The sequence below is a fragment of the Vespa crabro genome, chromosome 1 (assembly GCF_910589235.1).
Source record: "Vespa crabro chromosome 1, iyVesCrab1.2, whole genome shotgun sequence".
NCBI lineage: Eukaryota > Metazoa > Arthropoda > Insecta > Hymenoptera > Vespidae > Vespa > Vespa crabro.
In genome coordinates, this window is record NC_060955.1 from 150,987 (window position 1) to 173,978 (window position 22,992).

At 35.3% G+C, this 22,992-nt stretch overlaps 7 protein-coding genes across 19 annotated transcripts; 4 read left to right on the plus strand and 3 right to left on the minus strand.

Annotated features, from left to right (window-relative positions):
• The first annotated feature begins 155 nt into the window (after positions 1-155).
• On the plus strand, positions 156-9,459 carry LOC124429528. 6 transcript variants are annotated; one of them, XM_046974919.1, is made up of 12 exons: positions 156-292; positions 2,344-2,449; positions 4,153-4,244; positions 5,759-5,868; positions 5,964-6,086; positions 6,383-6,535; positions 6,601-6,779; positions 6,924-7,220; positions 7,350-7,540; positions 7,653-7,853; positions 8,538-8,594; positions 8,841-9,459. In XM_046974919.1, the coding sequence occupies exons 1-12, from the start codon at positions 275-277 to the stop codon at positions 9,072-9,074; spliced, it is 1,761 nt and encodes a 586-aa protein (XP_046830875.1). In that variant the 5' UTR covers positions 156-274; the 3' UTR covers positions 9,075-9,459. The 6 variants fall into 6 exon arrangements, with proteins under 6 accessions (XP_046830875.1, XP_046830885.1, XP_046830911.1 ...); XM_046974929.1 differs by having other exon boundaries at positions 7,653-7,841; XM_046974948.1 differs by lacking the exon at positions 156-292 and adding an exon at positions 1,585-1,629.
• On the plus strand, positions 8,937-14,386 carry LOC124429501 (sodium-independent sulfate anion transporter-like). 2 transcript variants are annotated; one of them, XM_046974868.1, is made up of 12 exons: positions 8,937-9,075; positions 10,693-10,940; positions 11,013-11,208; positions 11,334-11,554; positions 11,644-11,809; positions 11,913-12,077; positions 12,158-12,319; positions 12,413-12,553; positions 12,678-12,823; positions 12,967-13,140; positions 13,214-13,388; positions 13,458-14,386. In XM_046974868.1, exons 2-12 carry the CDS (start codon positions 10,716-10,718, stop codon positions 13,616-13,618), a joined length of 1,932 nt encoding a protein of 643 aa, XP_046830824.1. In that variant the 5' UTR covers positions 8,937-9,075; positions 10,693-10,715; the 3' UTR covers positions 13,619-14,386. The 2 variants fall into 2 exon arrangements, with proteins under 2 accessions (XP_046830824.1, XP_046830816.1); XM_046974860.1 differs by having other exon boundaries at positions 12,158-12,553.
• LOC124429638 (probable RNA-binding protein CG14230) lies at positions 14,100-15,975 on the plus strand. Its single transcript, XM_046975188.1, has 6 exons — positions 14,100-14,385; positions 14,499-14,660; positions 14,733-14,938; positions 15,014-15,279; positions 15,349-15,576; positions 15,657-15,975. The coding sequence occupies exons 1-6, from the start codon at positions 14,275-14,277 to the stop codon at positions 15,809-15,811; spliced, it is 1,128 nt and encodes a 375-aa protein (XP_046831144.1). The 5' UTR covers positions 14,100-14,274; the 3' UTR covers positions 15,812-15,975.
• Positions 15,976-16,097: 122 nt separating this feature from the next.
• On the minus strand, positions 16,098-19,641 carry LOC124429614 (farnesyl pyrophosphate synthase). Of its 4 annotated transcripts, XM_046975127.1 has the most exons (8): positions 19,407-19,641; positions 19,071-19,308; positions 17,503-17,674; positions 17,278-17,418; positions 16,971-17,174; positions 16,743-16,907; positions 16,444-16,656; positions 16,098-16,355 (listed from the first exon to the last, which is right to left on the minus strand). In XM_046975127.1, exons 2-8 carry the CDS (start codon positions 19,166-19,168, stop codon positions 16,155-16,157), a joined length of 1,194 nt encoding a protein of 397 aa, XP_046831083.1. In that variant the 5' UTR covers positions 19,169-19,308; positions 19,407-19,641; the 3' UTR covers positions 16,098-16,154. The 4 variants fall into 4 exon arrangements, with proteins under 4 accessions (XP_046831083.1, XP_046831091.1, XP_046831110.1 ...); XM_046975135.1 differs by lacking the exons at positions 19,071-19,308; positions 19,407-19,641 and adding an exon at positions 17,772-17,981; XM_046975154.1 differs by lacking the exons at positions 19,071-19,308; positions 19,407-19,641 and adding an exon at positions 17,786-17,904.
• Positions 19,642-19,783: 142 nt separating this feature from the next.
• Positions 19,784-20,894, minus strand: LOC124429695. Its single transcript, XM_046975275.1, has 3 exons — positions 20,734-20,894; positions 20,287-20,410; positions 19,784-20,167 (listed from the first exon to the last, which is right to left on the minus strand). The coding sequence occupies exons 1-3, from the start codon at positions 20,767-20,769 to the stop codon at positions 20,022-20,024; spliced, it is 306 nt and encodes a 101-aa protein (XP_046831231.1). The 5' UTR covers positions 20,770-20,894; the 3' UTR covers positions 19,784-20,021.
• Positions 20,895-20,961: 67 nt separating this feature from the next.
• Positions 20,962-22,248, plus strand: LOC124429655. Of its 3 annotated transcripts, none has more exons than XR_006943508.1 (3): positions 20,962-21,117; positions 21,378-21,679; positions 21,749-22,248. XR_006943508.1 is itself a non-coding variant. In XM_046975227.1 (3 exons), the coding sequence occupies exons 2-3, from the start codon at positions 21,390-21,392 to the stop codon at positions 21,955-21,957; spliced, it is 495 nt and encodes a 164-aa protein (XP_046831183.1). In that variant the 5' UTR covers positions 20,965-21,117; positions 21,378-21,389; the 3' UTR covers positions 21,958-22,248. The 3 variants fall into 3 exon arrangements, 2 of the variants coding, with proteins under 2 accessions (XP_046831183.1, XP_046831191.1); XM_046975227.1 differs by having other exon boundaries at positions 20,965-21,117; positions 21,378-21,675; XM_046975235.1 differs by having other exon boundaries at positions 20,978-21,117; positions 21,381-21,675.
• On the minus strand, positions 21,938-22,968 carry LOC124429705 (probable protein BRICK1-B). 2 transcript variants are annotated; one of them, XM_046975284.1, is made up of 4 exons: positions 22,820-22,968; positions 22,588-22,741; positions 22,381-22,463; positions 21,938-22,288 (listed from the first exon to the last, which is right to left on the minus strand). In XM_046975284.1, the coding sequence occupies exons 2-4, from the start codon at positions 22,706-22,708 to the stop codon at positions 22,262-22,264; spliced, it is 231 nt and encodes a 76-aa protein (XP_046831240.1). In that variant the 5' UTR covers positions 22,709-22,741; positions 22,820-22,968; the 3' UTR covers positions 21,938-22,261. The 2 variants fall into 2 exon arrangements, with proteins under 2 accessions (XP_046831240.1, XP_046831250.1); XM_046975294.1 differs by having other exon boundaries at positions 22,588-22,760; positions 22,820-22,931.
• Between the last annotated feature and the right edge of the window lie 24 nt (positions 22,969-22,992).

Genomic DNA, 22,992 nt, shown 5'->3' on the forward strand with positions numbered 1-22,992 from the left:
GCTCGCTTGTTTAACGGTATTAGTCGTATTTCGGTCGAGATTCGAAACGTTTTATCTTTCGAAAGAACGTTACTCCCGATCGGTCCTTCCCAGATAAATTCACCTTCGTTTAAAGAAGAAAAGAATAGTCCCGTGAAGCGCACCGCGTCTAGCAACAAAAGCCCGCGTTTCGACGCACGTCCCCGTCCAAAGAAACCAAAGGAGCACAACGGTCGTCACCAAACGGTTACCGTCCTGCCACTGTCAGCGCTAATCGCACGCAGCAGCCATCACGATGACGGATAGAAAAGAGGTAAGTCCTATGCTTCGCGATTCTTTTATTTTTTCCTTTTCTTTTTTTTTTTTTTTTCTTCCCCTCTTCTTTATTCCTTTATCTTTTCTTCCTCCATACACTTTTACTCGATAGAAAAGCTTTCGAGGTTTTTCTAGTATCTTTATCCGTATTCTCAGGGCGCTACTTCGATTTACATATCTTACTTTCTTTGCCAGACCAATTCGTAGCTCCGCGCGATAGTATGCAACCCTCGTTACCGATCGGTAGATAGGCTTTCAGACGGAAGGTGTCCTCTTCGAAACGTTTATCTTTTTATCGCTACTTGTCGCTCGTTCCCTTCGACTTAGGAAGGGGGAAAATTTAAAGCAACGACGCGTCCTTTATCGCCTTTCTTCTCACATTTCATTACACGGTAGTAGTTACATTTCTCTCACATAGAAGTGCTACTACGTAAGTAAAACTACTCGTAAGAATATCGATGCGAGATTAATCTTTCAATTGCGCGACATTCTTCCTACTTATTCGTTCGATCGATCGAAATTCAATCTTGCAATCTTATTACTTACTGCTTAATAGTTGCGTGTATTTTAATTGCGAGCATTTGAATTTTAAGCGTCGTCCATTCGTAATGAATATGACGGCGAGGTTAGATATTTTTCTTCGTCATTTATCAAGTCGCACGACTCGGTCAATGGATCACGCGAGTGAAACGATCCATTGACCTAACGTCGATCACTCTTCTCATTCGAAAGAAAAGAAAGCTGAGAAGGATGATGCAACGTGTTCTCCTTTAACTCGGATTAAGCGGCAATGCTCGTCTGTTTCGCAGCCGGTCAAGGCCGCGGTAACGTCGCTTGCCAATCACCAGGTGATCGTACGACCTTTGATCGTAAATAAAGCGGACATTGACACGTTATATCCTTGAATCCAATACACGTGCATGTATGTGTATATATGTATATATAGCAGTCGCTTCCCAGCGAAACGATGAAAGCTCGAAAAGATAAGATGGAAATAGACTATTCTCTATTATACATTATAATCAACGAAATCTGACGACGTCAATCGTTTTAACCGAAGGTGGATCGATCGATCGATTATCGATCGCACGACGAACGACCAACAATCGCGTTTGGTCACCGTGACATTGACAGTCTTTAAAGCGGTGCCGCACGTTATAGGTAGGTGAGTAGGTGGGTAGGTGGGTAGGTGGGTAGGTAGGTAGGTAGGTAATAGACAGGCGCTGCCTTCGCGCGATGACCCTCTTACCTCTTTACCGTTTCTTCCTGGCAAGAACGACTATCGCGCCGTAACGCCGTACTCGTACGGCCGTGCGAAGAGATTTCAGTTGCGAGGTCAGTTGCATTTGCTAGCACATCACAGTAGCCATCTAGCGAGAGCCGGAAATCGTAGGCCCCAACTCGTTCGATCTACCAACTCTCACTATCGTTTATATTTTCCTACACCTTTGTTGACCTTCCTTCTGCCATTTTATCGTTCTATATCTATACGCGTAAGATTCTGTATAAGGAAAAATTCGTTCGGTCGATAATTATATATCCACCCTCGAGGTGGCTTCGAGGGATCGATAGAATCCACCTGTTAACGGATCGCCGATCGATTCGAAAACGAAAAGGTAAGAAGAAGACGACGTGCGTTAAACGCTTTTCTCGGTCCATTACCTTCGATAGGAACGCATCATCATCCCGGAACGGCCTGTTCTCTATCAAATTCTCTCAAAAAATAATCATTCGTCCCTATGTGCGTGACATTCTTCTACTCGACCTTTATCCTTTTTCCCGAAACTCTCGTTGATCGGTAGAGAAAGTTCCTCGAGAGAGACGAACGTTCAAATTGTCAAATCACCGCGCGAATCTCGCGGACATTTTGAATTAATCGAAAGTCAGGTGTCCGAAGGGTAACACGGAAGTTAGCTCCGAATATCGGCCGGATCGGTGCTGATTCATCTTTTTATAGATCAAAGAATTCCGTTGATAAAAAGCTATTCGTTATCTTTGCCAATGATCAATGAGAAATAGTTAATAGCAAATTTGGATTGTTTAACACAGGTCACCGGCGAAATGGATAACACAGAGGACGTGAGGACAACGGTAGAATTGTATATCTACGATCTGACGAAAGGCATGGCAGCTATGATGTCTCGCATGTTGATAGGTAAGCGTAATCGATGAAGGAACACGATCGGCAAAACATTTTTTTCTTCGATGTATTTTTGTACTCGCTGTGCGGTCGATGTTATAGCCGCGATTCGTGAATCATACGATGGCATCTTTCTTTCGATCCAATGACGATCGCTTCTTGCGTAGGTGTTGTGTCAAGTTGGATACGAAAAAGATGTAAATACGATGTTAACAAATATTCTCTTTGTGACGTCAGGCCAAACGCGTGGAATCCAAATTTAGTTGAATCTAATGCGATGTATCGAATTGGAAACGACTAAATTCTATCTTATTTTGAGAATTCATATCGCTGCAGAGTCAGATGATCTCGACTCGATTATCATTTTCTTTAATCACTTTCGTTCGTTAACTTTTCCCCCCCGATAACGATCTGATAATATACCGAACGATGATTTTCATAATATAGACGATTATTCCGATTGAATCCTATTGTCGATTTCGTTCGAGGCGTAAAGACTTTTTTTTTTTTTTCTCTAAATAAATAAAAAAAGTTCGAACAAAAAGTCATAGAAGTTTTGAAAAGAAATCTTCTCATTAGATATTAGACTTGTGGAACCATCGCGTAGAGGTTACTGCGTAGATATTCTCGTATAATAGCGAATCATTCAGAAAGTTCGTTTGTATAATTCATCGGCAAAGTGTATACAAAGTGTGCGATCGGAATAGAGCGGCGAATCTTTACAAAAGCGGCATGCAGTCCTATCTTCTCCACGAGAAATTCAGGCGTCACGTGTCCGAAATTCGTTCGCCATACTACTTACTCGAAGATCTCGCTGATCTATTTTCAATCGCGTTCGCCGTAATTATCTTTCGAAGATCCTTTAGGATAATCGGAATTGGCATAGATTCCCGTGCACGTACGTATTATTTATACGCGCACGTGCATATCTTACCGATATACCGACATAACTGCTTGGTTGATAAACGATGATAAGAAACTCATTGATCTTACCAAAGGATCTTTCTCGCTTAACTGCTATTTCGTCTGTTAACGTCGATTTAGCCAATTTTACATCGGTATCGTTAAATTCACCTACCTCTTTCGTATTTTGCAATAGAATAAACATACGCACTCTTTTTACTACACTCTTCTTTTGATAAATCTTTCGAACTTAATGTTTGTACAAAACGAATTGCCGATGATTTATGATACCGCGTGGGAGTCAAGGCGTTCGTTAAAAAGAAGAAGGAAAAAAGAAAGAAAGAAAGGAAGAAAGAAAGAAAGAAAAAAATCGTCACAATCGTGGCAAAAAGGTCGACGTCCAAGAAAAACGAATATTACACCTGACGAATTTCACTTTCCAAATCCAACGAAGACGTACTGTAATAAGAATATCTTGAACGCTAATAGCTATTTCCGCGTTAAGAAAGTAGGTCGAAGGAACGACTATGAAGCTTCGTCTCGAGGCTTCTTCGTGGAGCTTCGTGCACGAGATTCTGATGCATATTTCGCTTTACGAGCGAACACCCCGGTGTACTTTATTTTCGAGACGAGAGCTAAAGCCAACGTCTCGTAGATCATGTCTTCCAACTTTAAGTTGCGTTAGCGCTCGCACTACGAGCAGCCAACTTTGTTATTATTTTCTTTCGAAAGATACCGATTTCAAATTCATTGTCTTTGTAAAACAAGTTGATCAAAGTTGATAGGTTTTGATTTAATCCTTAACGTATTCGCAGGCAGACATTTGGAGGGAATATGGCATACGGGGATCGTTGCCTATGGCAGAGAATACTTCTTTGGCCCCGCTGGTATACAAAGTGTCAGGCCGGTAAGTGTACGAGCAAAGTGTAAAGGAACTAAAGGCGACCTTTATTAAGATTACTCCCCTTCTACCCTTACAATATTTTGCCTGGTAAATAATTGGCGAGATGCCCTTAATAAATAACTCAACTATAAATAACTTTTTTCATATGAAGAAACGTTTTTTATCCTTTATGCATCTTTATGCGCGATATTTATTTTTTATTTATTACGCACAATTTCTTGCACGCTTCTTCTTTTCTTTCTTTTTTTTTTCTTCTTTTAAAATTGGGTACAGTTTTATTCGAAATTTCAATTTATTTATTACAATATATATTCGTTTTTCATTTTTATTTGAAGATTATGTTCTCTCATTGAAATTGCTTTCTTTGTCTTTCACGTTCGTGGCTTTTCCTAAGAACGAGACGGAATGGCTCGTCGTTGGCACGTAACGTGACTATCATCGTAGGGCCCGATCGTAGTAACTCGTCACTCTGGCCATATGATACGCTAGAGACGAGCAGGTACTAAATTTGGTCTGGTCTAATCTAAAAATAATTTTCGCTTTGCTTCACACACACATACACACACGCTCTCTCTCTCTCTCTCTTTTTCACGCACGCACAGACACGTGCGCGCGCGTGTAACTTTCACTCTTACTCTCATAGCTCTTTCCCGTTCTATGTTTTACCGTTCTGACTCAACGGAGGCGAAAGCATCGCCAAGTTCGTTCATCTACGTCCGTACAAACTCGTTCCCACGTTGTGTAAAATTTCATTAGTATCGCGTTTACCGAGTTCCTCAAATCGTGTATGAACTGCGAGTGCAAACATACGTAAATATACCCATTTTGAAAAAGAAAAATGAAGGATATCAAGAAAGAACGCTAACGAAACAGATCAAATTTCGTGCCTTTGTACGTATTAAGACATCGATAAGATTTCTCTTTCTTTCTTGAAATTCGTTCAATCGATTGTCCAAAGATTTTGGCGCGATTTTTCCAAGGTGTACAATTTTTATCTATAGTGCTTCGAATCTTCGTCAAGGGATGTACATTTCATGAAAGTTCTTTGTGCGTTCGTGATAGATTTGTAAGAAATTATCGTATCTTTTCTACGTACCAAAGAGATTTTTATTTACGTGAAAAAAAGAACGATACAAAGTATTATCACGTGTTATAATTTATCTTACATTTTTCGTCGCTTTCTTCCGCCTTTTTCTATCCTTCGCTTTTCATGCCACAAATGCTCACGAATCTAACGCGCGCGTTAGCAAATAGTTATTTTGAGCGTTTCACGTAGGGAAGCGTGGATTTGTCGTCGTTCTAAAATTACGTTTGCACTCTCTGGCGTATCTGAGAGCGCGCGAGAGAGAGAGAGAGAGAGAGAGAGAGAGAGAGGGTAGGAGGGTTGCGAGAAATTCGTGGCGGATGGATCGAGAGACGTGAAGCCAGTTTGAGAAATTGACATTGACGGAACTTGGAACGAGTCGTCTTTCTTTTCTCTCGTATATTTAAAAAAAAACATTTTCGGATAATTGCAGGGTGGTACGCACTTGCGCGATCCGCAAAAAATCGAAAAGATCGGTGAGACCTATCTACCTTATTCGGTCTTCCTTGAGTACATAAACGGCCTGGGAACATCTACGTTCGCGTGAGTGTTTGGATTATATCTTGTTGCTTGATGATATTCGTGATAGAATGGTGTCGGTGTAAGAGATTTCAATGAAAAAGAAAGAATCTTTTCAGGCCGGGCACGTACAATCTCTTCAGGCACAACTGCAACACTTTCACGGAAGAAGTGAGCAATTTTCTGGCGGGAAACGGTATTCCCAAATATATACTCGATCTTCCAGAGGAGATATTACAAACGTGAGTCAGATAGGAAAGATTTTTAAACGATACAGACAGCTGGATCGGTTTTATATATTAATAATTACAATAAACGCGATGTGGTCATACACCAAAAAATAGAATATTTTTTTACACACACACACACACACACACACACACACACACACACACACACACACATATATATATATATATAGAGAGAGAGAGAGAGAGAGAAATTCCTTTTATATTTCTAAAGCGATTGTCTCTCTCTCTCTCTCTCTCTCTCTCTCGAGTTTGGAAATAAATAAATCGTTCGACTCGATCACACTTAGGCCAGTCGGACAAGCGCTAGGACCTTTGATAGAAAGCTTAAGTAGCAACGCAAACGCGGGTTTCACGGTAGGGCAAAGATTCGTAGAAGCGAGAATCGAAAGAGAGGCTTCGCCGGAATATCAGCTTTTGAACACGGCAATCGAGGAGGCAAGGTACGCACACTTTATCTTCGATCATATTCGCATCGAATTAAACTTTAATAATTATTAAACGCTAGATTGAATTCGATCGCGTTAGAGGAAAGGAGAAACGTGATAAACGAAAAGCTCGCTAAGAAGGATAGAAAGAAGAAAAAGAAAAAGAAGGAGAAGAAGGAAAAGGGAAACAAAGACGGTACAGGAAGCGATAGTAATAGTACAGGGACAAGCTATTACACGGACATGGCGGAAAGCGAGGGTGAGCTTTTCTATCTCTTCTTTTTCTTTTTTTCTTTTTCTTTTTTTTTCTTTTTTCTCCTTTTTTTTTGCGATCCTATAAAGTTTCCTTTACATAAGACGATCGAGTGTAGGGTCGAGAGATGATCGATAAGAATAATCGTAGGTGCAGTGAGCGAGATGCAAGCCGCGAATGGTGCCACGATGGAGATGTTGCCGTCTGATAGGGTCTTGCAAATGGAGGAGGAAGAGAAACGGGAACAGGAAGAGAAGAAACGGCAACGCGATCCTCCTATAGTATTTAAAGACATCGTCGACGTGAAGGCGGAATATGTGGGGTTGGTCAACTGTCTAGAAGGGAAATTGAACGACGATGAGAGAACGTGCTTGAAAGAACTTCGACAGTATGTTCTAGAGAACGAGGGCTCTTGGGCTTTGGGAGATTATTTTTTAAATTTTGTGGGTAAGCTCCTTTCGAACGATTTTGGATTTCTTAGATCGATAGAAACGATAGAATAAAATCAATCGGAATAAATCGATAAAATATGAACGATTAATAATAAATCCATTTCATCGTCTATTAAACGTCCAGGACGCATACTTTACGACAAGTCGTTAGCAACCGAGGCAAGGGTGAAGCTCCTTGGTGTACTTTCCGTTGCCGCTTTGAAGGACGACGTGATACTTCTCCTGCATCAGGATAGAAGGGAACACATTCTTATGAATTATGCCTTCGATATAGATCGTCATCCTCCGGAAGAACAATTACCGCTCGCCGAATTTGTAAGCGCGTAGAGTCGTCATATCGTTCTCGTATTGTTCTCAATACTTTTTACTCGAACAAAATTGTTTACTTGATAATGTTAATAATTTGAAACGAATTTGTACGTCCTAGTTGGCGAACATGTTCGAGAATTTGAGCAGTTCCGAGTGGTTACTTTACATATCCGAATGGCAACATCAGAATCAGAATATCAGCAACATAAGGGTGACGACGAAAGTGGCGGTCCACTCCTTGCTATCCAATTCGTTCGAGTTGCAAACCCGTGGTGCGGCCATCATCCATAACTTAGCCTGCAAGGAGGTAAAAACTGTGGTCTGTATCTTTCCTGTTCGATTAACCATCGTCCAAAAAGACGATGCTTTATGCTCGTGAAATTTTTCCCGATTTCTTTGAAAGAGGTTACCTAGGTATACATCATCGATTTAACCAACATAATTTTTATCGTTCGATCATTCAATATTTAATCGTTGGATTAAGGTGATTAACGATCGATTCTTTATCGGAAGAGCACAGCTAAATATACCAGTTACTAATAAATGGCAATCGGTAGACGAACAGGCGCCAAAGCTACGTCTCGCCGTGCTTCTTTCGGTGATTTAATGCTAATCGCTAAATAAACGCTTCTTCGTGCATCGAGAAAGAAAAAAAAACAAAATAAAACGTTTGCGCTATCGAATCGAAGAAAGTGCCGCCTCCGTTCAATGGCTTGCACCTACATACCTGCCTATATATATATATATATATATATATATATATATATATATATATATATGTGTATATATATCCGTACGAGGTTCCTTTTCGTTAGGTCAAGTATATAGAAATGTTAAATTCTAACAAATCTGCATATTGTATAAACATTGTACACGCCGCATATTGTGCTTCGTAATACGGTATAACACTTCGGGACTAGCTCGTTCGTAATATCTAGCTCTGTTGCTGCAAAACAGTTCAGTTGATGGATACCTTCCCAGAGATCGGCTACTATTTTTTCAGAAAATGAACAAAAGCAAAAATCTACGGAGACTTTTACCAAAAGGCAGCATTTCTAAGGTACCTATATAAAATATGTACGTAAAATATGTAACTTGAGTCCAACTCGAGTTCACTGCAGTGAATCGTTTATGATCGAAAAAAAAAGAAAAGAAAAGAAAATAAATAAATAAATAAAAGAAAAGAAAAGAAAAAAGAAATGACAAGGTATCCGAAAGTTTGCACGATGATATTCGAAACGTTCATATACCATATAATCGTCCCTATTAACGACATAACGATCATTTTACGGCGTAACGATCGTAGGTATTCGACGATGTCGCCGTTGAACTGACGATGGCTTTGCTACAATATTTCAATGGGAGTCCAGCCGAGGAACAACTTTACGCGTGCATGAAGTCCCTGGCGCGTTTCACGCAAATCAGCGGACAAGATGTACCGCAGCTGATACAGATGATCGGACCAGAGCCAAACAAATTTCGCGGAACTTCCGAGAGAATCGACAAGCTGATCGATCAAGTCAATAAGAAGTTACGTTGAGGTATAAATTTCGTTTTGTTCGGGGTCTAAATCTTTATATTCCAAATAGGATGGAGCATACGAGTGTTGTTGACTGACAGCTGAATAATAGGAGGAATTTTTACCTAGAGATTTTATTTCAAGCATCTATGTGCTTTTGTAATAATTATCTACTATTATTGTTGTTATTATTATTATTATTATTATTATTATTATTATTATTATTATCACTATTATTATTATTATCATTACTATTACTATTCTTAATGTTATTGTATAAATTGTTATCTCTATTATCATTGCAAATTATTAATAATATTGCCATTAAATTATTATTAATGTTGGTACGGGTAGTATTGCGATTATTTCGTATGAGATAAATGGCGTTAGTCAAGGTTGCGTCTAACCACATTTCTCTTTTTTCACTTTCTTATTAAAAATTTATCCGGAATCGTAGGAAAGCCAAGTTGAGAATCGCTACATTATAAAGCTACGATATGCGATGAAGCGTATACGTATGTAAGTTACTAACGTTGGCAGGCACAGTAATCTTTTTATAAGCCTCTAACATCTTATCTTTTCCGTAACGAATAAAACACATACTCGTGTTTTATTCCTACTGACTGAAGCTCGTTGAACGACACAAGAGAAGGTCTTTTGAATTTATTTTCATATTCTCTAATCTTGCCAAATAACTGGCACGATATACAGATTAGATAAATAAGTATATAAGATTTTTAAGTAATACGAAGTACATAGAAATTCACAAAGATATAGCCTTTAGTATCAAAAACAATAAAATTATATATGATCGTGTACAAAATTAAGAATCAAACGAACGTATTTACGTATTTCATTCGACAAGACGATCACGTGGACGTTGTTTTTTTTTCTTCTCTCATCGATCATCCTCAATTATTTCTCAATTATTTTTAATAATCGCGATAAAAATGATCGAATATGAAACGATTGTCTGAAAAGAAAAAAATAAATAAAGAAATAATCTTCGGTATATGTCTAAATATATGTTTCTCGGTATTTCTTTAGAAATTTACGGTGTATATACACACGTTCTATTTGATCTTCAAAAATTGCCAATATTCAATTGGACAGATAATTGTCGCGTATCGTGATAACCGTCAATTTATTTCTTTACCTTAAAACAAATTAATCGATAGAACGATCCGAATCACGATAATTATGTCTCAGTCCAAGGTTTTCTTCCTCATTTTGAAAATATTTATCAATGTGTCAACAGACAAGAGAGTTACTAAGGAAGAAGAAATACGGATAAAGAGAGTACGTCGGTGCTCGTTAGCGAGGGGAAAAAAAAAAAAAGAAAAAAAAAAGAAAGAAAAAAAGAAAGAAAGAAAGAAAGAAATAATACGATCTGACAGAAGGAAGGAGACGGCGTTTACTTACAGCTTTGACGAATAATATTTGATGATAAGTGTTTCGAAGACATGAATGATACCTACTTACAAAATGATATGCAAGCGATTCGTATTTCTGCTCTGGCCAGATAAACACTGTTCCACCACAAACGTTCCTCCTTGAACAGAAATCATACGCAGAATCGAAAGAATCGAATTGTGTCAATTTTGAAATGAGTTAACCATTGTCGCGATATCTCTTTCAGTTTATATATCTACGATAGCGGCAATGTCAGTGCCCAGGAAGGATTCCATTTCAACGGTAGATGCCAGAAGGAAGAGAAAAAAGTGGAACATCAGTGCAAACCCGAGAAAATATTTGTTGGTATTACAATGGCTACCAAAGTACAATCAATTTCAAGCCGTATCCGACGTTATAGCCGGTATTACGATAGGACTCACCATGATACCGCAGAGTATCGCTTACGCTGCACTAGCTGGATTAACTGCTCAGGTATTCCCTGTTTTCTCCCATTGGTGGAAAGAAGAAAGAGAATGTGAACTCAACAATGCTGTTAATTCACAGTACGGGCTTTATTCATCGTTTCTCGGTGGTTTCATATACCTTCTACTTGGGACCACCAAAGAAGTATCAATCGGTCCTACGTCTTTGATGTCTCTCTTAACGATGGAATACACGCATGACATGCCGATAGACTTTGTTATACTCCTTACCTTCTTGGCCGGATGCGTAGAGCTAACGATGGGCTTGTTGAATTTAGGCAGGTATCCAAAGTGTACAAACAACAATTCTCAACGTTTCGAAAGATAAGAATCGTTGTAAAAATCAAAATCAAATACTATCCAACTTCTTAATTTAATTTCACATAAATATAAATATGTTCAGGTTTTTTAGTGGACTTCATTTCCATCCCCGTTACGTCGGCATTCACTTCGGCAGCGGCAATTATTATAATCGTTGCCCAGATTCAGGGTCTCTTAGGTCTGAGATACAAATCGTACAACATAGTCGATACCATAAATAAAACCTTTAAAAACATAGATAAGGTACATTTGCCCGACGTAGCGCTCAGTTTTTCCTGCATTGTTTTTCTTTTACTCTTCAGGGTAAGTTATATCACGCGGGGAGATTTTTTCTCTAACCGAGCTCGTGGACGTTAACGTTCGCACATTAAATCTTCCACGCATTTTCGTAGAAATTGCAAGATTTTGGAAAGTCCAAGACTGGAAACAACGAGATTACGAGGACGAAAAAGATTTTGTGGTTTCTTTCTATTGGTCGCAATGCTCTTGTCGTCTTAATAACGTCTATTATATCATTTAATTTGACATTGCAGGAATCTTCTCCATTTACTCTTTCAGGTTGTCATGCTTTCTCGAAATCTTGTTGGAAAATAAAGTGTTTTGTATCTTAATTTTTTTTCTTTCTTTCTTTCATTATTCGTTTGACAAATGCGCTCTATAGGAAAAGTTAAACCTGGATTACCCGCTGTGTCTATACCGCCGTTTTCATCGCAAATCGGAAATCGTACATACACATTTTTCGATATGTGCTCCCATTATGGATCTGGCATATTTATGATACCAATTATCGCGGTCTTGACAAATGTGGCGATTGCAAAAGTGTTTGGTAGATATAAAGAACTCATTTTTAATATTTGTCTTTCAAAAAAAAAAAAAAAAAAAGATAATGAACTTAATCGATTCTAGCAAGCGGTGGCTCGTTAAATGCAAAGCAAGAAATGTTAACGCTCGGCATTTGCAATATACTTGGAAGTTTCTTCTCGTCGATGCCAACTTGCGGAGCATTGACAAGAAGCGCAGTAAGTGCTGCGAGCGGTATACAGACGCCTATGGCGGGTTTGTATACAGGTATAAGACCATCGTATTGTCTTTTCGATAATTACTTTTTCAACTTTTCACACGACATATTATTTGATCTCATAATTTTACTCTTTCTTTTAGGAATCTTAACATTGTTAGCTCTTAGCTTTCTAACGCCTTACTTTTACTACATACCACGTGCGACACTCGCGGCAGTATTAGTAAGCGCCGTTTTCTTTATGGTCGATTTACGAATATTCAAAGTGCTTTGGAAAGGATCCAGTGAGCAATTTTTAATCTTTGTAGTTTCGAGTGCTTCGTCTATTATTAACTTTATCGAGTTTGCCCAATATACATATATACATATATTTCTTTTTTTCTCTTTTTCTTTCTTGAAATCTTGCAGGGAAAGATGCAATAGCAGCTATAGTGACGTTTATAGTTTGTATACTTTGTAACATTGAAGTAGGACTTCTCCTTGGTGCAGCGCTTAATATAATTTTTTTACTTCATCCATCGGCTAGACCAAATCTGAGCACCATTGAGTGCAAGGTAAAAATAAATGTAGATTTCAGTATATAAAAGATTGAAATTAATGAGAATTCTGTACATAATATATCTGTGTGTACGTACGTACGTTTCATGCATATGCATATGTGTATATATATAAATATATATATATATATATATCTCAGACAGACTTGGGAAATGAATACCTGATGCTTAAACCTGACACAGGATTTTATTATCCTGCAGTAGATTTTCTTTCTAACAAATTAGAGACGATAGCTACCAAGTATGAGGAAAAAAAAATGCCATTGCTCGTAGACTGTGAGAGATTTCAAGGTTTTGATTATACCGCTATAAAGGTATTTAAATGTCTTTCATTACTAAATTTATATTCTCTTGTAGTAATTCTAGCTTTTTTTTTTTTTTTTATAGAGTATGGAAAGATTATCGAAACAATTAAATAGTAAAACGCAAAGATTATGGCTATTAAATGTTAAGCCAGAAGTTATAGAAACTATTTCAATATTAGCAGATAAGAAGTATTTTCTTTTTATCAATGACCATGATAAAATTAAGTCCTTTGTAGATGAAATAAAAAAGAATAGTGGTACGTACGGAAATCAATTTCTTTCTAACTCATTGGATTCAATAATATTTCTTATTCTTTTATATAAAGATGAAGAAAATCTTGTGAACGAGGAGAACGGATTAATGAAGAATGCTGAAAAGGAACATTTAGAAATGGAAGTCTATGAAGAATCTAATGGAATATTTAAAAAGAGAAATGATGATATTAAAGAATCTGACAAAATGTCATTGCATCGATCAAACGCTTGATAGGGATAACTGTAGCAACGGTATTGTGTACAATTGAATTATCATAATCAATAAATAAATTATTGATCGATTATACACGAGATCATAGGATATGGTTATATCTGGACAAGAGATGTTTACATAAATTAATCAATGGTACCAAACTTCCATTGGGTGATACTTATATTAATCAATTCAATATAAAAGTTATTGTAATTTATCGATGGGAAAGATGGTCACGACGATATTAGAAAAAAAAGGAGGAAGAAAAAGAAGGCTAAAGGTGTATAAAGAACACGGAGTATACAGAAACGAGAAATAGTGTAGTATTAAGTTTTTGGAAGATTAAATGTGCCCATTAAATAATCGTTGGTTTATTAAACAAAAAAAGAATACATATATATATATATATATATATATATATATATATAGAGAGAGAGAGAGAGAGAGAGAGAGAGAAATTGAACGTGTTTTTATTTTCCCAATATGTAACAACATGTCACTTTTCTACTATTCCTGTTTTTCTTTTGAATTTGAAGATTGCCTTTTCCTTCGTATTATAGATGGCGCGCCATGCGCTACAGATTTTAAGCACATTATGCGTTCCTAACCACAATTCTTCTAAAAAGACCCATTAAAGATAGTTGACATGTTAATGTAATAATGAAAATGTATTAATGATGACCGGACATATCGAGTCAGAAAAAAAGCGTTTGCTATCATTAAAAAGAAAAAAGGAAGCGTTTAAAGTTAAAGAACAGCTTATTCATGACGCATTAAAAAATTTGGTTGGTAATTAAGTTGTAGCTTGTTTTTTTTTAATAACCTCAAGCGCAATATTCATACATTTAATAATCATATATTACGAGTTTTTAACAAGTGAACCAATTTACTTTAATAGGATAAAAGAAAAGCAGATAATAAGATCGTGTTCGATGATGGGATTGTCAGTGAAAAAGAGAAGGGAAAACGTAAGATCTTGTTTGATAATGAAGATGACGACGATGAAGAGGTTACTTGGAACGATGATAAATTCGAAACGAAGAAAAATGTAGACGAGAAGGTAAGTGGCCTTTGTACTATGCGAAGGTAAATTTGATTTATATATATATATATATATATATATATCTTTCAGTATATTAAATTACAAGGAAGTATTGGTAATGACTCTCGGTTTACCTTGGACAATCGTTTTATCGAAGAAGATGTAAGGGATAAAGGGGATATAGAAGAAATCGGCAAATGTGATTCACAAAATGAAAGAGAATGGCAATTTAATATACTAGAAGACGTTTTGGGTGGGCCAATTGCGACAAAGCTTAAAAATGAAGAAACAGTCAAGTAGAAATGAAATTGTTCAAAGACATATAAACTGGAATCATAAATAATAATAATAATTTTACAATGACTTTGTAGAAAATTTGCAATGATACGATATGACCCAACGGAGGAGAAACACAAACAATACGAACTTCCAACGGAAGAAATTAAGTCTAATGCAAAGATTAAAAAGAAAAAGAAAAAACTAGAAATTGAAGTAGAAACTGAGAAAGATGAAATGGTTGTAGTATCAAAGGATATATATTATTCGGTGTCGGATTCATTGACCAAGAGTTTACAAGATCGTCAACAAGGAGAATTTAGTTTATTGAAGGCATATGGAAAGGACGTGAACGAGACTGGTATATTTTGCAGATCATTCTGTTTACAAAGTTATGTTTAAACAAAAATTCATTTTCTTTTTCTCCCAGATAAAAGAGGCGTAGGAAAAATGAAGGAAGAAATGGTCGAAAAGCGAAAATCGTTTCTGAATTTCGACTTGGCAAATCCGTTTAAATACGATTCCTCGGATGACGAAAATGGTATTAATTTAGATGTTCAACGTTTAACAGATCAGAAAGAAGAGAAAGAATCAAATCGTTTATTTGTAAAAGATAACGATAATTTGTTCTTTTCAACGAACGATAGGCGCTTCGAAGGTACAATTCGAGGGCAAAACTTTTTAACTTTTTAACTGATCGATTATATAAACATATAATGCAAAATGTATGTCTTTCAGATGGTTTAAATTTCTTTAAAAAGGAATTGGTGGCAAATAACGAATTTACAAATTTGAGACGTGAATTAAAACAAATCGTACGTGCAAAAGTTCGTAAGAATGTTAGAAAGACGGAAAAATGGGGAAGTAGAAAAAAAATAAGAAAACCGTCGTAAAAGGGAGGAGCTGTATAATTATTTACCGGTAATATTTACCTGATAAAGGCAAGTTATTTAAAGTAAGATAGCATATAATTATAAAGCTGCAAACACCTTTTACATTTACTTTGTGTTACCTTATTATCATTCATTTTTTATTAAACCAGATTTATTATAAAAAATTGTTAGTCTATCATTAATATTTTTCAATCAATTTATATATAATCATGCTACATATATTATTGAACTTTCAAAGGAATGTACCAACGGTTTAAAAAAGGAAAGACATTCATATCAGCAAACGTGGATGTCTAATTTAAATTTATTAGTTTTTTGGTATAAATGATTACAAGAAATATATTTAATTTACTCTATGATATATTTTTTCCAATAAATTAAAAAAGAAATCGTGCGGTAAGCCGCGTGATACTTGTTGTATGTGCGTATTAAGCAGATTATATGTTTCCTCTTCATATATGGAATAGGTGTTTGATAAACCTAAATCATTGTATAGACTTTTTACTCGTTCAATTTTTTCCAAATCCTTTGAGCCATAACATTCCTAGGAAACGTTTTTTAATGGTGGCAAAACATAAAAATAAGTATTTATCTGAATGGTATTGTTAAATAATCGATTATATCAAGGTTACCTCTAATATTTTTCTTTGTTCAGGGGTAGCACGTTGCAAAGCAACAACTATTAACCATGAGCATTTTCCCTCCTGTATATCCGTAGAATCTTTACCAGTAACTGTTGTATTGCCATAACAATCTAAATAATCATCTTGAACTTGATAAAAGTGGCCCATCTCTAATAAAATTGTTTTCACTTGTCTGTGCATTTCTGGATCTTTTATATTCGCCTGTATATTTGTAAAAATACATTTTATCAAAACAATCGTGGAAAATTATCATAATTAGGAAGGATATATAATTTCTATATACTTACTAAATACATAGCAATCTGAACTGGCAGTAGAAACCCATAATAGGCAGTTTTGTACTTAACGATAGAATTATATCGATCCATCGTAAATTGATTTAAATTTATCTTCTTACCAAAATTATTTGACAACAGATCTAAACATTGTCCTAATATCGTTTTCGAAGTGATCTACTTATAATGAAATTAATCAGATTGCATTAACGTGACAAGTAAAGAGATATGAATACGTACCTTGTGAAACAAATCTACTATATCGATATAACATTCTTTTTCTTTCAAATGAATATAAAGTATTTGATAAACGGCTTGTTCTATCATTAATGCATCGTTAATGGCTCCTAAACCAATGTCATTATGAAGATACCAACAAGTTTGATTTCTTCGTACATGAGATTTATCTTGGACATCGTCTATTACCAATAGGAATGCTTGAAGCTGCACATACATATATATGTTATTAACGTTAAAATATTAAATGTGTATAATACAAACGTATAAAGAGTATGTATTCACAATGGGTAAAAAAAAATGCACAGACCAGTTCTACACACCAGCCTAATATACGCGCCAAGCGAATATTTTCCTTTGTTAATTGATCCGAAGGTACGAGCATTCGATAAGCATAAACCAATGTTAATGCTCGCCTTTTTCTTCCGTTAGGAACATTATACTGCAATACCTGGGCAAAAAAAACTTCCGCTCACGTATTTAAATTTAATTTTGGTAAAACGACGCTTTTTATTATAACAAGCTTGAATATTACCTTGGCCATCCACTTGGAGACTTCAGGTATATCCAAGTAATAATTTATATTCGTAATATCCCGAACGAGATCAGGCCATAAAGCCATAATTTCGCGACTTTCGTCTTTGCTTGTCATCCAGGTTTTTTGTGTCGTGATATGCCCCGCCATTCCTATCTTTGCGTTTGTCGTTCTAAAAGCAATTTATATATATATATATATATACATATATATATATATATATACATACAGATATAGATATATATATATATATATATATATACACGCACAGATATACACACACAGAGAGAGATACGTATGTATGTAGGTGCGATATATAATAACGATGTAAGAAATAGCTGCTTTTAACGTAAGGGAAATACGACGATAAACACTTCTCTATACCTCAAAATACGAACATGGAGAGCCTCGGTTGGGCCTCTTGAATTTATATCGATATGTAAATTTGTACATTATAATGACAATTGTAGGTCATAGAAGAAATCATTTAAAATTGAAAACAGACAAATTTGCATTAAACAAGTCGCTTGTTTCTTATCTTCTCTTGTCATGTTTTCTTCTTTTTTTTCTTTTGTTCTCTTTTTTTTTTACAACAATATCGAAAATATGAATTTGATAACGTTATGACTTATAGAACGTTTCACGCTTCATATTTTCGATTCTAAGATAAATTACAAAACCATGTGATTTTTAATCTAATATATGAAGTTTAGTTTGGTAGGACGTATATTAAGAAATTATGTCTTTGTTCGAGGAAAGTGCATTATCGAACGACATTACCGAAGAAAATATCAAAGAGACAAGTTTCGATCATGAGGTACAATTATATTTATTAACGACAACTAAACTCGAAATTTATTCTAAAAATATAGGTATAGCGAAATTATTGAAATTCGTTAAAATGTGTTAATAGAAAATTAAATTAAACGAAAATATAAGCGATTCTTGGACGGTAATCGTAAAGGCGATAACGCATCGTGGAACGCAAACATTAATACAATGTGATCCTAATTTGACGCAGGAAGAATTTATCGACATAATTGTTAAAACGAAATTGTAAAATAATAAGTACGGAACAAACTTGCTCGTATTTATATTTTTTTTCTATTGAGTATTATCGAATATACGTCATCGAGCAAATTTTGACGCATTACGAAGAGAATCAAGGACGAATATATATAATATCCTGAGATAGATATACATATATATATATATATATATATATATATAGGTGAGCTGATATTTTTTTTTAAATCGATAACAATAATCATTTCTGTTTGTTTATTTTTCCTCTTCCTATTTTGGTATTTTGTTTTTCTGTTGGAATACTAAAAGACGTGATAATTTATTTTATTATTATCATCGAATATATTACAGTGTAGAGCGACTGGGGGGGGGGGGGGGAGAAACAAATAAAAGAGCGGAAGTAGATGTGACTGGTTCGAAGGATATAACTCTAGTTTTTTTTTTCGAACGAAATTGAAAAATAGGCGGATTAAAAAAGGAAGAAAAAGAATATATCTGCGCAATCGCGCGACGTCCATAGGAGCGCAGAGACGGAGACTTACCTAAATAATTGAATCTTGTCAGATAGATTGGTGTGCTTGCGATAAAATTCATTGCCGCAGAAAGTAATTACTCTCCTTCCAATGACAGAGAAAGACATGTTTCTTTCGTTCAAACGATACGAGACATGCACGTATAGACGAAACGTATATAATACTATCTCCTTTTTCTTCCTTTTAACCTCTCTTAGGTAGAGCGTAGCACGTGCTTCGATCGAGCGTACGAGACTTAGTGAGCAAACTGAAAATCGATTACGTTCGTCGTTTATCGTTAATCCATCGTTGGATCGTTGTCTTATTTATTATATGACTATGGGGATGGAGAAAAAGAATTATTACTTTCGATCGATGCGACGTAACATGAAAAAATTGAAAAGTCTCCTTGAAACTCAAAAACGCGTCGTTATTAGATTATCCTTTTTAAGAACGTGTGCAGTTCTATATGCACTCACTTCTATATGGTAGCAGACGATAAATCCTTCCTTTTATGTTTATTCATACAGGAAACGACGAAGTTTTGGTGAGATCGTTATCGTGCGAACGATAAGCGAGCATGCTGTTACGTGTGCCAGCTGTTTTTCATGAGCTTGCAATGGTGCATTTTTTTTTTTTTTTTTTTTTTTTTTATATGTCCTCACCTCTACAAATTGTAAAGAATTCTTTTTTTATCTCTTATTTACAATCGAGAATATATTTAAATGAATTTCAAAGCATAATTAATATAAACGTTTTTATGTAAATATTTAATGATTTTATCAACAAAAAAATGCTGTAAATTACTTTTTGCTCATTTTCTGAGCATACCTCGTTTTCTAATTGTATTTTTACTTTTTTTTATTAAATACTTTCTTCATTATATAACACTAATTTCTAATGGAAACTATAAGCTTATTTCCTTCGATTCCCTTGGCCATCGACAATAACTTGTTTCTTTTATAAATTTTAAATGGTTATTCATTGCTTGAAGGGTCTTTTGTTAGAAGGAGCTGGTAACCTGTATTTTTCTAATTCCACTTCTGCTTCTGCGAATGAATCTAAGTGATAACAAAAGTACTCTGGATTTTTATACTCTTTATCTTTGGATGCACCTGGTCCCACCGCTAAAACAAGAGAGGAGCCCTTCAAGAGAGGAGCCTTTCAAGAGAGGAGCCCTCCAAGAGAGGAGGAGCCCTTTTATAAAATTCAATATTACGAATATTGAAAACGTTTCATCTCTTACGTTTCGTGGGAAGTTTGTAACATTTATCGCTAAGTCCTGGTACATTTGCATTTACACTTTGTTGTTTTTGATTGGATAAAGAACGATGTGCATTGAATGTTCCAAGGTGAAGCAATGAGACATTCTGAAATAGAAACATCATGACAAATGTTTGCTAAGGAAGAAGAGTTGTGTTACAATTACTAAAGGGGAACCTTCCCTTTTTATTCCAACATGATATAATATTAATATCTAGGCGATGAGACAAGCCATTTGATGAATATTTTCTTTAAATACACGCGCATTCATATATGTATTTAAATTGTATTTACGTTAAAAAAATAAAGCAAGTAAAAAAATGACAATACGATGAATTGAAATTCATTGTAAAAGATATTATGTCACCTCGTTTTAATAATATTTAATCGAATTATAAGAAATGAAAAATCTACCCATGTAGATAATCACCTTTGGTAAAGTCTTCTTAACGATTAGATGCAACATATTGTCTCTTCTAGATAATCGAGATAAATATAGATTCGTATAAATGATTGAATGCTTTCATAACAAGTCCAAAATCGTTGTCTTCTCCTTCGGCCTAGGTAAACTCATTTTTATTTGACATGCGTAAGCCTGAGAGCTATTTTATTCGTACATTGCTCCTCATTGGTGCATACTTTTCTAAAGGAAGTATTCGATTGGTCGATGTTATGTAATGCCCTTTCGTATGGTGGATCCTCCAGTTTCGCTATCATTAGTGAGAAGATTCGTTGGAATTGTAGGATGCAAGTTTATTCTTAGTCTTTTAATCATACAATTGAACTAAAACAAGAGTAATTGTATCATTCGAAAGTAGGTATTCGATGTTTGTTCATTTCTTATTTGATTAAATCGCTCGGTTATTATTCGATAATTCTTTGGTTATGTAGAGTACGAATGAGAATAAAATGATTATGTAGTGTTAGACAAATTTTTTCTCTGACATAAAATGTTAATATATCTCTTTTCATGCTTTTTAATGTTCTTTGCTTCAACTTTTTAATATTTTATTGTGTATATATATATATATATATATGTACGTGTGTTATGTATGCATATATGTATGTTTTTAGCAGTGCGCCACGATGTTCGAATACAGTCTGAAAAAATATAATTACAATTCTCAGACCGAAGGAAAGGAGCCCTTTCAGAAATTGATAGGACTAGGAAAATATGCTCATTTAGGTGCTGCCTTCACATCCGCATACGAGATTTGCATGATACGACGACCACCAAACTTACGAATGGGCCTTATTCAGGGTGGAAAACACTTCCTCGTTTGGTTGGGTGCGTCTGCAACGTTTACAACCGCAGTACTGTGTTTAACAAATATCAGAAAAAAGGATGATCCATGGAATTATTTTTTTGGCAGTAGGTAATATATGTTAAAAACACATAAAAAATCAGAATATCCATGTTAATCGCTTGGTATAATTTCTTGTAGCATTAGCTAGCGGAGCTTTTACTTATTCTTTCATTCAAAGAGGCCATTTCGTATTCTTTGTGACTATGTATGCAGCCATCGGAGCAGCGATATTTAAATATAAGCTTATGCAGGGTTATAAACCATTAGAATACGACTTTAAATTTCGTATGTCATCGTTTTACCTTAATTTTGATAAAACACCCGATGTAAGGTACGAGAAACCATAATTATTTATTCGTACAATGAAAAGTTATTGCGTTACAATAATTAAAAAAAATGCGTTTGACTGGCCCATAAGATCAGTGTTTTAAGTAATATTTATGGGGATATATATACATATATATATACACACACACACATATATATATATATATATATATATGTATATATGTATATATGTATATATGTATGTATGTATTATTTGAAGTAGTAAAATTCTGTAAATTCTCCACGCGTATCCTTGTGCATAAATGTACACCGTAGGCGTGAGATCCATAATAAAAGATATCGACAATGGATTATTAGCGCAGTTTATGTTAATGTTTCTCCCTTTGTTACCTGTTCAAAGGAATAACAACGGATTAGATAAAGTCTATGGACCGTTTGTATAGAATACAGGGGCGGGGTATGGTAAATGAACGTCGACTTACGCAAGCTTCAAGATATTCGATTCTACGCTCGAGCGTCGTAAGTTTCTCATTTAGGACAGCTATTCGTGATCTACAGGACATGTCTGAAAGAAAAGGAAAATTGTATTCGATTGATATTCTTGCTCTCACAAATAATCTCTACCATGACCGTTTCTATAAACGATATTGGAAATTTCAAAAGTTGTTTGATTAAATTTGTCAACCTACCAAAAGAGTTGAGAAAATCCGTAATTTTTTTTATATTGCCGGTGATGACTTCTATATATTCTCGATTTGCCCAATCCTGTTGTATTTGTTTCTGGATCGCTTCTCGATGTATCGCTGCCATTGCGTTACGTTTTAGGTTATTGGAAACTTTTATCTACGATTGGAGAAAAACACTATATATAAGAGATAATGTTATAGAAGAAATAAACTATGGATGTATATTTGATATCACTTTTTAAGGTAACCGATGTCTTTATTTCGATGATCAGAAAGATATTTTACATTGCGGCGTGAGAATGACGAATATAAATCAATGTAGGTAAACAAAATGCGGAGACCTCCCGTTGCGCCATCTAAGGATACCGATGCAACTAACTTTATTTCATTCTCGATTAACTTGATCGT